This window comes from Curcuma longa, chromosome 15, assembly GCF_044706935.1.
Source record: "Curcuma longa cultivar G26 ecotype Majalengka, Jawa Barat chromosome 15, ITB_CL_G26_1.1, whole genome shotgun sequence".
NCBI classification, from domain to species: domain Eukaryota; kingdom Viridiplantae; phylum Streptophyta; class Magnoliopsida; order Zingiberales; family Zingiberaceae; genus Curcuma; species Curcuma longa.
The window spans coordinates 3,173,811-3,188,536 of NC_133875.1; the positions used below are offsets into that span (position 1 = coordinate 3,173,811).

Below are 14,726 nucleotides of genomic sequence, written 5' to 3' on the forward strand. Positions count from 1 at the left end.
TGGTTCCCTGATTCAAAACATGTGTTCTCGTCCACCACTGCAAGGTGAGGTGAGGGAGCAAGGCTCCTTATACAGATCTTCTTCATTGACTAGGGTCTCAAACAGACTTAACAATATAAAAGCATGACAGGATGGGTAGTTATCGTGGACCCAAGGCATATGCCAGAGAAGGGCATTAGTCCATTATAGACAGTCCTAGCTAGAACCAAGGTTTTTTTATATAATTGACTGTTTACATTGCAGACATTTTTCATATGGGATTTTGAATGATGCTTGATCATTAGATTATATGCATTATAATTGAAAGGTCATATTTAATTTTTTTTAAAAAATGAAAAATACAATTAGGCAAACTCAAGACACAGCCCATTTTATTATCTATTTCTGGGTGTCTCAAACAAGAGAATGAGTACCTTGAGTTCATCAAAGCACTCAACTGCTCCTTGAAAGTTAAGGACAACAGAATCAAGCAAAATAATTTCTTGGCACAGAGATTATTTATTAGCAAAGTAGCATGCATTAAAAATCAGCACTGACACCTCATTGACCATAGAATCAAAGGAAAAACAATAAGAGCAGCAATCTCCTTTCAGAAAGTTTTCATTTACTTAACTGTGTATCCTAAGCAGCAACTATGTAAGATGAGTTCCTTGACTCCAACCATGATTGAGCTGCAACTTTTGTGGTCAGAAACCATCCAGCCTTGTCTGGTGCTTCATGAAATGGTGCACCAATTTCCCTCAAGTGAGACTCAAAAGCAGATGCTAACCCTTTTTCTGAGTATTTATGTTTTCCATGCCCTGTGTGAATACCAAGTAACGGAGGCAAGTCCTTCTCCACTCTGCAAGGATTTGGTTAAATCATTCATCCATACATGTAATGCAGTTAGAGCTGCTCCATGTGAGAGACTCTTCACATGTAAGGACCACTGTGTAGCAGATCGAGATTGAAGATCTGTGTATATCTCAAGTTGAATTGCCAGCTCGAGGAGCACACAAGCTCTTTCCAAATAGTTGAGGTTTACACAGAGATCTATCAAACAATTACTATAAGCTCTTTTGACTTCACTACTCACATTATTAAAGAGTACTTCAGCTTCTTGTTTAACAGTATCATTGTCACTTCCCTCATCCACCAGTAACATTACTAAAGAACCCAACTGAGTATTTCCTCTTTCAATACAACCAATAATCTTCCCTAGTTCTTCTGTTGCCGTCTGAGCTGCCACATTCAAGAGGCATCCACAGAACCTATCATCAGGTTTGATTCCCCACCCTAGAAGTTTGTCAAATGCTTCGACAACACTATCAGTCCTTCCAGCTTTACCATAGCACTGGATTAAAGATGTAAGCACAAAAATATTTGGCTGAAACCCAGCTTCTAACATGTTATTCAACATGCTTTCAGCCTCAGAAACTTTTCCACTACATGAGTATGCAGTAATCAAGGCCGAATAACTCCAGCTATCTGGTTTGGATCCATTTGATAGATCCTTCATTTCATTAAATATTTTCACTGCTTCATCAACCAAACCAACGTCAGCACACATTGACAAAAGCATATTGTATAAGATGATATCAAGCTCCATTTCTTTCTTCATCTGCTTATACACGCTGAGTGCATCTTCAGCATATCTAGCTTTAGCATACGCTCGCAGAAGAGCTGAGTATGTTGCTCTGTTAGGAGCCAACCCTGTGCTGCACATTTCACGGTAAATAGTCTTGACTTGCCATGGCCTTCCGGCCCTGCCCATGGCATCCAACAATGTATTGTAAATATAAACATTTGGCTTTGCACCAAGAGCCTTCATTTCCTCATACACATTCAAAGCTCCATCAAAATTACCTGACATGCCATAGATCCTTATCACTGTAGCAAAAGTCGCAGGATCAAGCTGCCACTTTTCCTCACGAGCTCGGTCGTACAACTCAAGAGCCATCTCCACATTACTCGACCGACCATAAGCATCAATCATGGCCGAGTAGGTGATATAATCTGGGCAGCATCCAAACTCGGGCATTTTCTCAAACCACTTGACTGCTTGTTCGGGTCTGTTGCAGAACCTGGCACAGCTAATCATGGTCGTGAACGTCACATTATCCGGCTTGATTCCCTTTTCCAGCATCTCCCCCCATAGATCCTCCGCGCCAGCCCAGTCCTTGGACTTTCTGAGAACCTTAAGTGCGACGTTGTAGAGAACTACCTCCCTTTTGATCCTGATGTTGCTCTGGAACCAACGAAGAGCAAGGACGGCGTTATGAGAGTTGGACATCGAGTTAAGGACGATGACGGCGTCCTGCTCGGAGGCGGCGCTGCCGAGGGAGGCGAGGACGGTGGAGATGGCATGGTCGGAGGAATCGGAAGTGTCGAGGGAGGCAGCAAGGCGGACAAGGAGGGCGTAGCGGGAGCCGGAGGAGTGATGGCGGAGGCGGGAGGCGCGGGGGCTGTTGGGGTTGACCCAGATGGAGTTCTTGGAGGGCGTCGGATTGGAAGATGGAGGAGGAGGAGAAGAAAGAGAAGTGTGGGGATCTTCTAGGTAGACGTTGAGGGGCTTGTGAGGATGCCGATGGAGAGGAAGGAGGCAGGGGTAGGAAATGGGATGGGAGGGAATGATGCTTCTCCTTCTGCTCCTCCTGCGTGAGGGCGAGGAAGAGGAAGGTAGAGGAAGGGAGGAACAGCGGAGGTGCATAAAGGAAGGTGCTGCAGGTGAGAGGTGGTAGAAAGCCATCACCTTGTTCTATCCTCGCCGCCGCCGCCGCCGCTACCGGTGCTGGGGTTTCGCTTGGCTGCCTTCTTCCTTTATAGCCACTCAATAAAAAACTAGAAAACGTCTCGAAATGTAAGGGGAAAAAAGAAGAAAAAATTCCATTGCCGGGATTTGAACCCGGGTCGCCTGGGTGAGAGCCAGGTATCCTAACCGGACTAGACGACAATGGATTGATACCGTTAGCATTAGAAATAATTATTTATTCATAATTTCTTCCTTTTCACATTATTTTTTTATTATTACTTAATGATAATAAATTTATTCTTTCTACCTTTCTTTCTCCCAAAAACATGAATAATAAATTTGCCTTTTATGATCTAATGTTAATGTTGTTAAGTTTGTGTAACAAAGTACTCGAACTAATCTAAGTTGAGCATGAATTAAATTAAACCTTTAAAATAGTCACTCAACTTTATGAGCTTTGTGCTTAGTTTAATCTTAGCTTAAGTTTTTTATTATTTAAATTTTATATTTCAAAACTTTATTAATTCACTAATTAATTTAGTGTATGTATTTGAATTTATTCATTTAATTTAATAAATTATTCAAATTTATTAATAAGCATAATCAAACCTCAAATATTATTCATTTACGCCACTAAATTTCAATATTCTTGATTAATTTTTTATGATACTCGAGTTATTTCCCAAGCACTCGAGAAGGTCACTCCAGATCGACATCCTCGAGCACCAAGTCTTCATCTCCATATCAGCCTCTTGAGCACCCAACAACCTTCGAGCACTCAGTGTTCCCAAGTACTCGGTGTTTTCCAAGCACTCAATGTTCGCCCACATCATCCCAATCGAACTCGAGAAGGTTAGTAAAAAATTGTGTTCCCAAGCACTTGTTGTTTGTCCAACAACGACCCATTCGGGCATGAGAGACCAACTCAATTAGCCAGTTTGACATTCGGCCTTCACCTCTGACAGTCTCACACCTTACGTAGAGATTCTCAGAGACGCAACTCAATGGCTATCGCTCTTTGTTTCCCTACCCGCCCTTAGATAGTTGGCGGGCACGAGTCATCCTACGTGGAGATATTCTCAACGGTTGTTACCTTTTGGTTCCTTAACCGTCCCTCAAACGAATAATTGGTGAATACGTGGCATCCGACATGCGAATTCGACATTCCATATACAGATTCTTTTTGACTGGCTCAGGGCCGTCTCAAAGTTTCATGAGGCCCTAGGCTAAAATTTTTTTAGACCTGTAATACATTTTTTTAAAAATATAAATTTTTTTGTTACCCATTTTCATTTGGACTTGGATCGACAACGACAGATTTAAAAAAAAATTTTAATAAAATATTAATTTAAAAATAAATTTTTAAATAAAAAATTCATGAAATGAACACGTTATTCGATTGATATAAAAAAATTTCATTAAAATAAATTTTTTAAATAATAATGGGCCTGAGCTGGCTACATGAGAAACGCGCTGATAACACCGACCGACGTACTTTGTGCTTAGTGAGCCATCGGATCTTGGTCAGTTAAGAGGCCACCATAGTCTCTACTCAAAAGGTATTTGTGAGAAAAAGGGTTTGAGTAAGCGAAAAGGACACTGTTTTTCATTTTTAGTAGTATCAACCATATATATCTTTTTAATCGAAGTTAAAATTTATTGACAAAAAATACTTGATCGATTGCCAAGCATTATCTGAATAATAATCCCTCACTAACTATTTTAATGATTTTAAAATTTCACAATATAATGGGAATAAAATAAAATAAAATGATCTTCAAAAAAATTCACTATAGAAAGGTCGGCTTTCGAGACCAAAACGGTCAGCAGAAGCGATCTTCAGAGCAAAAAGCACTTCTTCTGATCCAAAGAGAAAAAGAGAGAGAGAGAGAGGTGTAAAGAAAAACAGAGCAGAGAATAAAGTTGAATTCAAAGGCGCTGGCCAAAGCATCACGTTGAAAGTTCTCTTGTGCGATATTCCGCCAAGGAGAAGTCAATTGTTTTCGTCTCAAACAGCCATTCCATGTTTCAAAAAGTATGTATCTATAGTATAGAAAAAGCAGTGCATTTCTGCTGGAATTGCAAATACAACCGTATCAGAACAGAACAGGTGAAATGTAATCTCATCATGATGCATCCATCTTTGCATTTTTAGAACCAGAATTGCTCTCCGAGGCAACGTCAGAGGAAGAAGCCGAAGAAGAAGAAGAAGAAGAAGAAGAAGCCTGAGATGGATTCAGCAAGACCATGAAGGCAAACGTAGAGGAGATGTACCAAACAGAAGTTAGAAGAATGGAATCGGGTTTTCTATCGCATACCTTTCTTTGCTTCCTGAGCTTAAGGTAATCGCTTATTCCTCGAATGGACTTCTTGAGGCAGATCCTGTGCTGGTCCATGGAGGTGCTCACGAACTGGCCTAGATGGTCCTTCACGTCGTCCAGGAACCCGGCGTCGGGCTCCTTCTTCTTCCAGCACGGCGACGTCGCCGGCCGCTCGCCGCCCTTGGAGTTTGCCGTCTCCATGGCCTCCCTCTCCTCCCTGTCACGAAACTGACACTCGAGTGCAAAAGCAGCAGTTTTATATGTTCGACGAAATGACAGTACAGCGCATGCGGCGACGACAACGGATTTAATGGCGTAAAGCCAATTGTAATGGAAAAAAGGGAGGCGGAGAAACTAGAAAGCTCGCAAAACAGCGGCGGAGCACGCGGATTGGAGAAAACAGAGAGAGCCGTGGATTGGCGTGCTCGGCTTGAGAGATTTGACGTGGCCCCGATCAGCAGGCGTTAGAACTGCCATTCATGCTAGAAAACCTTCGTTAGGTGCAGCTTTGTTGGCTAAAACATTAAGTCTTCTCCAATCGAGAACGAGAACTTTGACCTGCAACCAAAGAACAGTGCTGCAGAATCTCACACAGTGTGACTATTGTTGCAGGAAGCACAAAATTAAAACAAAATAAAAGATGAAATGGAGTTTGTGTACGTATCTGGATGTCTGTAAAGGCTCTTTCCTGAAGGATGAATTGAGGTCCACGTTCTCTATAAATTATGTTTCAGATTATATAAGTAAGATAAGAGAAGATACGTTAATCTACGATTAGTCAGTATTTCGATCGGATGCCGTGGATAATCAAATTACTAATTAATAAATCCTCAACTCACGGATCGCTGCTCCGGCCAGTGAAAGGACTTGAGAAGAAATTGAATGAACGAATTAACTCGATGTCGGAGATTCTTGACAGATCACTCTGATGTTCAAAATAGTCTGAGTAGAAAAGGAAGAAGTAGTAATATGTGAAGTTGCTCAAATTGCGGAGAGATTTTCATACTTGCGGGAGGGTTTATATATTTACGAGAAGGAATATCCACGTCAGTTTAGGAGCAGACCTCTGTCGAGGCCGAGGGAACAAATTTTGACGATTGCTGATAGATGGCCCCCAACATGAGGCATCTAGGAGACCGAGCCTGCCAATCTCGTAATCATTTTGTGACTCGGTAGTGCTGATTATTCTTATCTTTTAGCTGTATGTGCAAACACGAGAGGATTCAGGGGACCAGACCTGACAATTTTGTAACCACCCTGATCCTTTGGCAGGGCTCGCATGCTTGAGGAATTTTAACAGCTTCTGAGATCGGGATGATCGATAGGCCGAAAAAGATAGAGTGATCGGGGTAGCCGAGACCGAGAGACTGAGATGGTCGAAGTTGAGATGGCCGAGACATCAAGATGGTCGAGGTCAAGATGGCCGAGAAGAAGATCGAGAAACTGATATAGTCAAAGTCAGAATGACGGTGTTAATCCACCTAAAATTGACTATTGACTTTCTGACTTTAATACATCAGTCCGCTTCTTAACCTTTCTGCCATGTAAGGTTAATTAAGATCCGCCACATCAGTCGGACACGGATTATTAAAAAACTTCTAGAAGAATTAGATGATCTTTCAGTCGTTAAAAGATTAAAAGAAGAGTAATTTTATTGTTATAGGAGATTGAGGAAATGAGCTTGAATAATATAGGCTTTACATCCAATTACTCAATGTGGGCCATTAACCCACTTAATGGCCGCAATTGATCCGATTAATGGTTATTAACCCGTGTTCATATAAGGCAACATATTGATTAATGATTATTAAGGCATTCATTTAATGAAAAAAAGGTGTAAAAGTGAGTTGAACTACATAAGTCATTTTTACTCAACTAGTCCAACATTCAACTCTTGTAAGTTGCACTACACATGTTGTTGTGTGATATGATGATCACGAATTCATATTTTTGTAATGGAGAATAAGCCTGCGTACAATATATTAGACATGTGAATGAACAAGGTGGATGGAAGGAAGAGACTTCATGAGATTGAGAGTCTTATCACAACAAAAAATCTTCGAATTAGCGACGGACTAATTCCGTCGCTAATCCGTCTCTAATCGAGATTAGCGACGGATTAGAGACGGAAACAAGCCGACGCTGAAAATTTCGATCGCTGACGTCACTTTAGCGACGGACTTTATAATTACGTCTCAAAAAAATTAGAGACGGAAATTAATTTAATTTCCGTCTCTAAATTTAGAGACGGAAATTAAATTCCGTCTCTAAATTTAGCGACGGAATTTAAATTCCGTCTCTAAATTTAGAGACGGAAATTTTAAAAGTTCGTCTCTATTTAGAGACCGATTTTTAAAAGGTCGTCTCTACCTAGAGACGGACATTTAAAAGTTCGTCGCTATTTAGCGACGGATATTTAAAAGTCCGTCTCTAAATAGAGACGGAGATTTAAAATTCCGTCTCTATTTAGAGACGGAATTTTAAAAGTCCGTCGCTAGATTTTAATGATTTTTTAAAATTCTTTACCTATATCATATTTAGAGTCCTGTTTACAATCTGAATAATAACATATCGTAATTAAAATTTAAAATAAACACTGCATCACATATCTAAACTCTGCATCACATATCAAAATACTATTTACAATTTGAACAATACGACACTGGTTCACATATCAAAATTCCGAAATCGTAATACAAATTTCATCAATACATAATACTTAATACTGTATCATATGTCTAAATACAATGCTACCAAAATATTACATATCTAAGCATCACCAGCCTTGACCTTGCCGCAGTCCTTGCAACTCCAAATCCCAACTGCTTTTCTTTTCACCACAAATTGTAAAACCAATATCACATATCTTCAATATAGATTGTATCAATATAGAGAATCATAATAAACAAAAATAACCAGATGGAGTATCAATAACCAGATGGAGTATCAATAGCATATTTTTGAAAAGCAAAATAAGTTAGCAAGTATGTATCGGCAAGGGCTCATTAATAACAAACCAAATATGTTAGCAAGTATATTTTTAAAAGAGGAGGATCAAGCACACCTTAAGCACATCATGAAAAAGATGTAGGAACATTGGAACACCAGCCGTATACAACCACAAAATGAAACAAGAGAAAAAACATGCATCACAGAAAAGAATTTTGAGTCAAGATTATAGCAAACCCAAAACAAAGTAACATACCTTCCAAGAGTAGGTGCCCCCCTTTTCTTCTATCTCTATCTTCTGCGAGTAATAATGAGTGTAAGTGTACATCCCAACAATGTGAAAATAGTACAACTAATGATAATAAAGATATAAAAATTGCAATTCAAAGGCCAAGATGAACTGCAAGTTGCAAGTGGACAGCAAATGACAAATATACAGGTGAAGCAACAGGTGAACATTGATTGTCATAAACAAAGTGGTAGATGTAAAATTCAATGAAGCAGCAGAGTGTTCACGTCGGCATCAAGCTATGTTTTTCCCGACAAAAGCCACAAATTTTATCATCATAATTGAGTTTCATGCAAGGCTACATCACTAGAAGCAAAATAAGTTAGCAAGTGATGAAATTTTATCTGTTTCAACCAACTACATAAAGCTATTTTACCTTCTCTATCTAATGTATAACAAGCCTTTGGATATTGATGTGTTGATTCATTCTGATGCAATTTAGGTCTATTCACCAACAGTTTTAATTCCTCTAGTGATTTTGCAGTGTCTTTAGTCCTTCCAGCAATATTCATGACTGTATTGAAGATATTATCGAAAAAAAATTTCTCCACATGCATCACATCTATATTATGTCGAATCAATAAATACTTCCAATAAGGCAGGTCCCAGAATATGCTTCTCTTCTTCCAACCACATTTGCACATCCTAACAATGTATTTATTTATCTCCTCTGCATTTTGATCATATACTGGTAGAAAACCATAACTGTCTATTTGGTTAATGATTTCTGCACCTGACTTCATTTTTGGTTGCAATTTTTTGACTACAACATTCTTTAAGAAATTTTTTTTATTTCTTCTGAAAGGGTGTTCAAGTGGCAAAAATTTACGGTGATTATCAAACCACGATACCTTTCCACTGCATGGTAATGAAAAAGCATCAGAGTCTGTCATGCAATGTGGACATGCTAATTTACCAGCTGTGCTCCATCCTGATAACATTGAGTATGCTGGAAAATCACTAATTGTCCATAATAAAGCAGCATGCAAGGTAAAATTAGTTTTACTTGCAACATCATATGTCTCTGATCCTACATTCCATAATTCATTCAACTCCGCAATCAGAGGTTGCAAGAAAATATCGATCTTCTCTTTCGGATTTGTTCGGACCTGGAATAAGTACAGTCAGAAACATAAATTCATCTTTCATGCACATCCATGGAGGTAAATTATACGGTGTTAATATAACTGGCCAAGATGAATATTGCTGTCCTGACTGACCAAATGGTTGAAATCCATCTGCAGAAAGTCCCAATCTCACATTACGTGGTTCCATTGCAAAAGTAGGAAATACTGTATCTAGATGTTTCCATGCTGGGGAATCACAAGGATGACACATTATACCTCCTTCATGCACATGTTGATGATGCCACCTCATGTGAGAAGCTGTGGCGGCAGATGCATACAAGCGTTGAAGTCTAGCAGTCAAGGGAAAATAATACATAATCTTCCATGCAATTTTTTTATTTTTCTTCCCTGGAATGCGACTATGATGCTTGTAGCGAGGGTGACTACAAATTTTGCATTCAATAAGTTCACTGTCTTCATTCCAATATATCATGCAATTGTTTACACAACAATCAATCTTCTCCACGGGCAAACCTAATCCCCTGACCAATTTCTTTGTACTATAGAAACTATCAGTCATTTGATGATCAGCAGGGAGCAACTCTGACATCAATTGGCAAATGTCATCGTAACATCGTTCTGATAAATAATGTTCAGCCTTGATGTTCAACAATCTTGCAGTAGCTGATAATTGGGAATGACCAGATGGATTACCTTCCCACACTTCTCTTTCACTTGCCTTTAACATGTCGTATAGTTGCTGAACTGCAGGTGTTGGTCTTTCATCCATATTAGATAAATCAGCTGCATTAATTGCGTCATTAACCATAGCTTGCATCATATGGTCAGTAGATGGTGATTCCTCTAAAACAGCTGTGCTAGATGAAGAAGCAGCTGAGGTTCCAATTCTTTCCGAAATATAAGGCTCCCCGTGACAATATCAATTGTAATAGTTTGGAACAAAACCATTTTTACAGATATGCACCTTCACGGTATCATCATCACGGAAAGCTTTATTTCGACATTGCAATGATTGCACGGACAACGCAACTCTGCACCATTCATACATTCTGGATGGCTCTTAGCAAAGTTCACAAACTCTTCAACTCCGGCATAAAATTCAGGTCGGAGAAATCCATCATCTAATCTATTGTACATCTAAGCTTTATTCATATATATTGTATCCTTCTGCAAAAATAACTTTTAATTGAATATAAATAATATATTAAATTGAACGCAAACATAATACCAATTATGAAGTCAATTATCTAATTAATTTAGTCATTAATTAATGAATCAAACTCATTTGAATTTACTTAATGATTTAAACTCATTTCTATTTACTTCAAGAATTTATTTCATTATTATTTAAGTTATTTTAATTTTATATTAATGAGTAATTACGCATATTTTATCACTACGGGCAAAATTACTGTAAGCCCTAAACGATCACAAACATATTTTATTACTATCAAAATTTCAATCTCTATCAAAGCATATACTGATCATATTATGAATTTTATAAAAAACTAATTTATTGAGAAATAAATTGTCATTTAAATTAAAAAAATAAATCCTTTTGATTTTCTTCATGTCATTCATCCTTAGGTTCCAACTATGTCAATCAATATATTGTGGCCTATTAGTACAATTCATCCTTAGCTTGAATCTGATGCTTAGGGCAGTAACCACAGTGTGCACCTGTGAACCGAGGCATCTTTGACGGATGCCATTAAATTTGAACATTCTTCAAGTAGATTTGATAATTATCAAATTGGATCATTTCAGATCCGAATGAAATGCTGTGGATTTTTAATCAAAACCCTAACCTAAGGTTCAGCTAACAAATTTTTAATCAAAACCCTAACAATCAGGTCAGATAATAAATGTTAATCAAAACCCTAAACTGATAATTTTGAAAACTAAACTGATCAAAATCCCTAAACTCATCAAAGCCCTAAACTCATCAAAATCCCTAAACTCATCAAAATCCCTAAACTGATCAAAACCCTAAACTAAGGTTCAAAATCGGTTACCTCAAAAGAGAACAGTGATGGCAGCAGCCGGAGCAAGGAGCCGACGAAGAGAGGAGATGCCGAGTGGGAGCCGGAGCAAGGGTCAGTGGCGTCGGTGCGAGCCGGAGCACACGTGGGGAGAGCCGGAGCAGGCGGCGCGGTGCGAGCGGGACTCGGGGAGCCTGCACTACACCTGTTGTTGTGTGATATGATGGTCACGAATTCATATTCTTGTAATGGAGAGTAAGCCTGCGTACAATATATTAGACATGTGAATGAAAAAGGTGAATGGAAGAAAGAGACTCTATGAGATTGAGAGTTTTATGATTAAATAGTTGGTTTATATTGTTGGATAAGTATGTATGTTATAAACAAATGCATAGAGAAAGACTCTATGTGCTTAGAATAAAATTTGTCCAAATGAATCAACTAATATTTTGCCAATTGAATTTTCCTTTTGCTACTTGCTCAAGAGTATAATGGAAGAATTAATCGTCTTTAATCATGAATCCGTAATCGACCGATTATTGATGGTCAACGATAGCGTTTTGATTCGGACATTTTACTCGGTCATTTAACGCAAAATGGGAGGCACTCTTATATAAGGAGGCTACATGTTGAGCAAAAGAAAAAGCTAAAGATATAACAAAAAGATCTTCATTCACTTGTGTTGCCTCTCGCTCTCATTCTCTTTGTCGTGCATCTCTTGCTCAACATAATACGTGTGATAGTATTCGAGTACCTTTCTGTGCGTCGTTACCACCAGTGCTTGGTGTGAATCGTGGTTTGCCATTGTATTATAGGAAATAGATGACTCATGACAACCTCGAAGTACAATCGGAGATAGGGTGAATATGTTTTAAGTAGACTATATTGAACATAGACCTCGGCTTCTTAGTTTTCGAGCACTCAAAAACTCATTCGGGAGTATTTTCTCGAGCACCCAAACTTCACTCTTAAGCACTACTTAGCATTCAAGCAACACTTGGCAGTTGGGCGACTTCTCTCCTGACTCAGCATTCGACATTCCATTCTGTAGTTAGGCACGCTTCTTCCCGAATCGGATAGTCGAGCGACTTCACACCCAACTCGATACTCGGTAACTCGACCACTTAGTATCGACCCAGAGGTACTCGACCTCCACTCAAGAGTAATCGGCGACTCAACTCTCGGAGTACTCGACGACTCGATACATACTCGGTCGATTCTACACTTAGAGTACTTGGTGACTCACACTTGGAGTATTTAGTCGACTTAGGGATCGCTCTACTGCTCCTACCTTCCTGCTAGGACTCAAGAGCACTTGGAATCCCAACTTCTCACTCAAATTCAGGAGCGCTCGGATACTTGGACTTGTCAGCAATTACTGTTTTGACTCGGGAAGCATTCAAACAGTTCAGTCAAACTTACTCCGCTGGCAGTTTGAAATTATCTGCTCAAACTTTCCAACAGATAAGCTGAAGTTGAATTCATTTCAATTTAGTAATTTCTCTTGTAATCTCCCACAACAAAATTGTCCAACACAATAGATTTCTCCCTATCTAATCTAAATCAACCTTAATTTTTTTCAATCTAAAGAATTATGGCTTCTAAATTGGGCATTGCAAGTTACATTGGCTTCTTCAAACAAAAAGGAAGAATGATAAATCTCATTCACAATTCCATTTTCAAGAACATCCCAGGATTAAGTATGGGCACCGAAGGCAGCGAAAATGCCTAGTTAAGTAGATCGAGAAGATTACCAAATTCCAGTATGACAAAAAACAAGTTTGGTGACTGCAATGCACCTTTGTGCATTTGTCTTGCAAACCCTCTTTGTTAAACCTGAGCTTTCAAATATATTTGGTCACCAAGAAGGAGCAAGTAGAGATTGCTCACTCCCACTCCACATGCTCTGAATAAGCATGTTAGTTAAGATCCAGAGGAAAGCAGTTTTTCTTGGTGAGCTACTGTCTGTTCCTTAACTTATGCACAACATGATCAGTGCTGTCTAATGGTCCCATATTAGTGTTTTGATCTGCAGTTACATTTCTTTTACCATTTGAAGTGTTCTTTAATGCATCACCTACTGTTTCATACTTTTATTGCAGCAGAGAAAGCCCCCAAGAAGATTTACCACCAATGGCATATTGTTGATGGACCATAGGGCCCTTTAAGGTTTGGATCAAGCATGCATCTGTCCAAGTGAGCAGAGCACTGGAAGCAACCCAGTTGAAGCCATCTCCAATTAAGGCCCTTGTTCCAAGCTCAGCCAGCTCCCTCCTCTGACAAGTTACCCCAAAGGCAAGGAAATGGGTCCATGGCGACCTCAGCTAAAGGACAGGCAGTTTCATTGCCGAGCTCATCAGATTCTCATAAACCTCCTTTGTTCGCTGCCAACTGAGTTGGCGTGTACAGAGCAGCTACCTCACCGACCTCTCCTTTGTCTGTCTCTTGCCACTCACTCTGTGCGAGCTCATGCTGTACTGATGATGATGATGCTGCTTAGCGTTAATGACGAAGCCTGCTGCTCGGCCACGGTAAGTGTGCGAAATTTGACTCGAAATTTATTGCCTTCCCTCACTGTCTTCTTACTTTAATGCAGTGTTGTTCGATGGGTTTAGGGAGAAGACAGACAGGAGACAAGAAGGCCGCTTCTCGAGACTGCCACGCCATGGCTCTTCCTCGAACTAATCTCCTCTTAATTTCGAAGCTTTGGAAGAACACTCACCGATAGATTTGATGGCAACTGCTCGATTTGTGCTGGATTTGCTCATCAGCCCTTGGTGATGGCTTGTATGTTTGGGGCAATCTAAAGTTGGTACCACCTTCAGTTGGTACCACCTTCAGGACTTCATTCATGGTGGTCCATGATTGCACCTTCAGGACTTCATTCATGGTGGTCCATGGATGGATATTAAACTGAGTTTATAGACAAGAACTTTCCACTCTTCAGCTCCTTTATTTATTGCAGGAATTTGGAATCTTACATGTCTGAAGTCACATGCCATAAGATCATTCAATTATTGCTCTCCCTCCTCTTTTATCATCCAAAAACCAAAATTTAGCAACTTCATAGATATGATCTTTCATCAAACAAAGAGCTCATTAAGTGTCCAACCGGCAAACATGATTCATGTCTTGCTCTTTTGACTATTCCTTTTTCTTGGCTAAAGCAAAGTTCTAATTATGAGCTCGGACTCAAGGATCAAAGTTGGGCACTGGCCACCACTTCCAAAAAATCAGTGAGGATTCAGGTAACTGAGGAATTATGGCACCAACCGTTCCATTTTTATTTTTTTGATCATGTGTGGTTGTTGCTAGGCTTATCGACAAATTGGATGTGAATGCAACTACGCGTCTGCGAGTCGGGAC

At 39.4% G+C, this 14,726-nt stretch overlaps 2 protein-coding genes and 1 non-coding gene across 3 annotated transcripts; all 3 read right to left on the minus strand.

Annotated features, from left to right (window-relative positions):
- Positions 1-465: 465 nt before the first annotated feature.
- LOC141845756 (pentatricopeptide repeat-containing protein At4g16390, chloroplastic) lies at positions 466-2,811 on the minus strand. Its single transcript, XM_074733758.1, is given in 2 exon segments — positions 466-831; positions 833-2,811. Coding segments are annotated over 2 exon segments (2,106 nt in total). The 5' UTR covers positions 2,729-2,811; the 3' UTR covers positions 466-621.
- A 52-nt stretch (positions 2,812-2,863) lies between these two features.
- TRNAE-CUC (transfer RNA glutamic acid (anticodon CUC)) lies at positions 2,864-2,937 on the minus strand. Its single transcript has one exon. It is a non-coding gene; the product is annotated as a tRNA-Glu (tRNA).
- A 1,615-nt stretch (positions 2,938-4,552) lies between these two features.
- Positions 4,553-5,313, minus strand: LOC141845776 (uncharacterized). The gene is made up of 2 exons (XM_074733783.1): positions 5,050-5,313; positions 4,553-4,956 (listed from the first exon to the last, which is right to left on the minus strand). The coding sequence occupies exons 1-2, from the start codon at positions 5,251-5,253 to the stop codon at positions 4,858-4,860; spliced, it is 303 nt and encodes a 100-aa protein (XP_074589884.1). The 5' UTR covers positions 5,254-5,313; the 3' UTR covers positions 4,553-4,857.
- Positions 5,314-14,726: the final 9,413 nt, after the last annotated feature.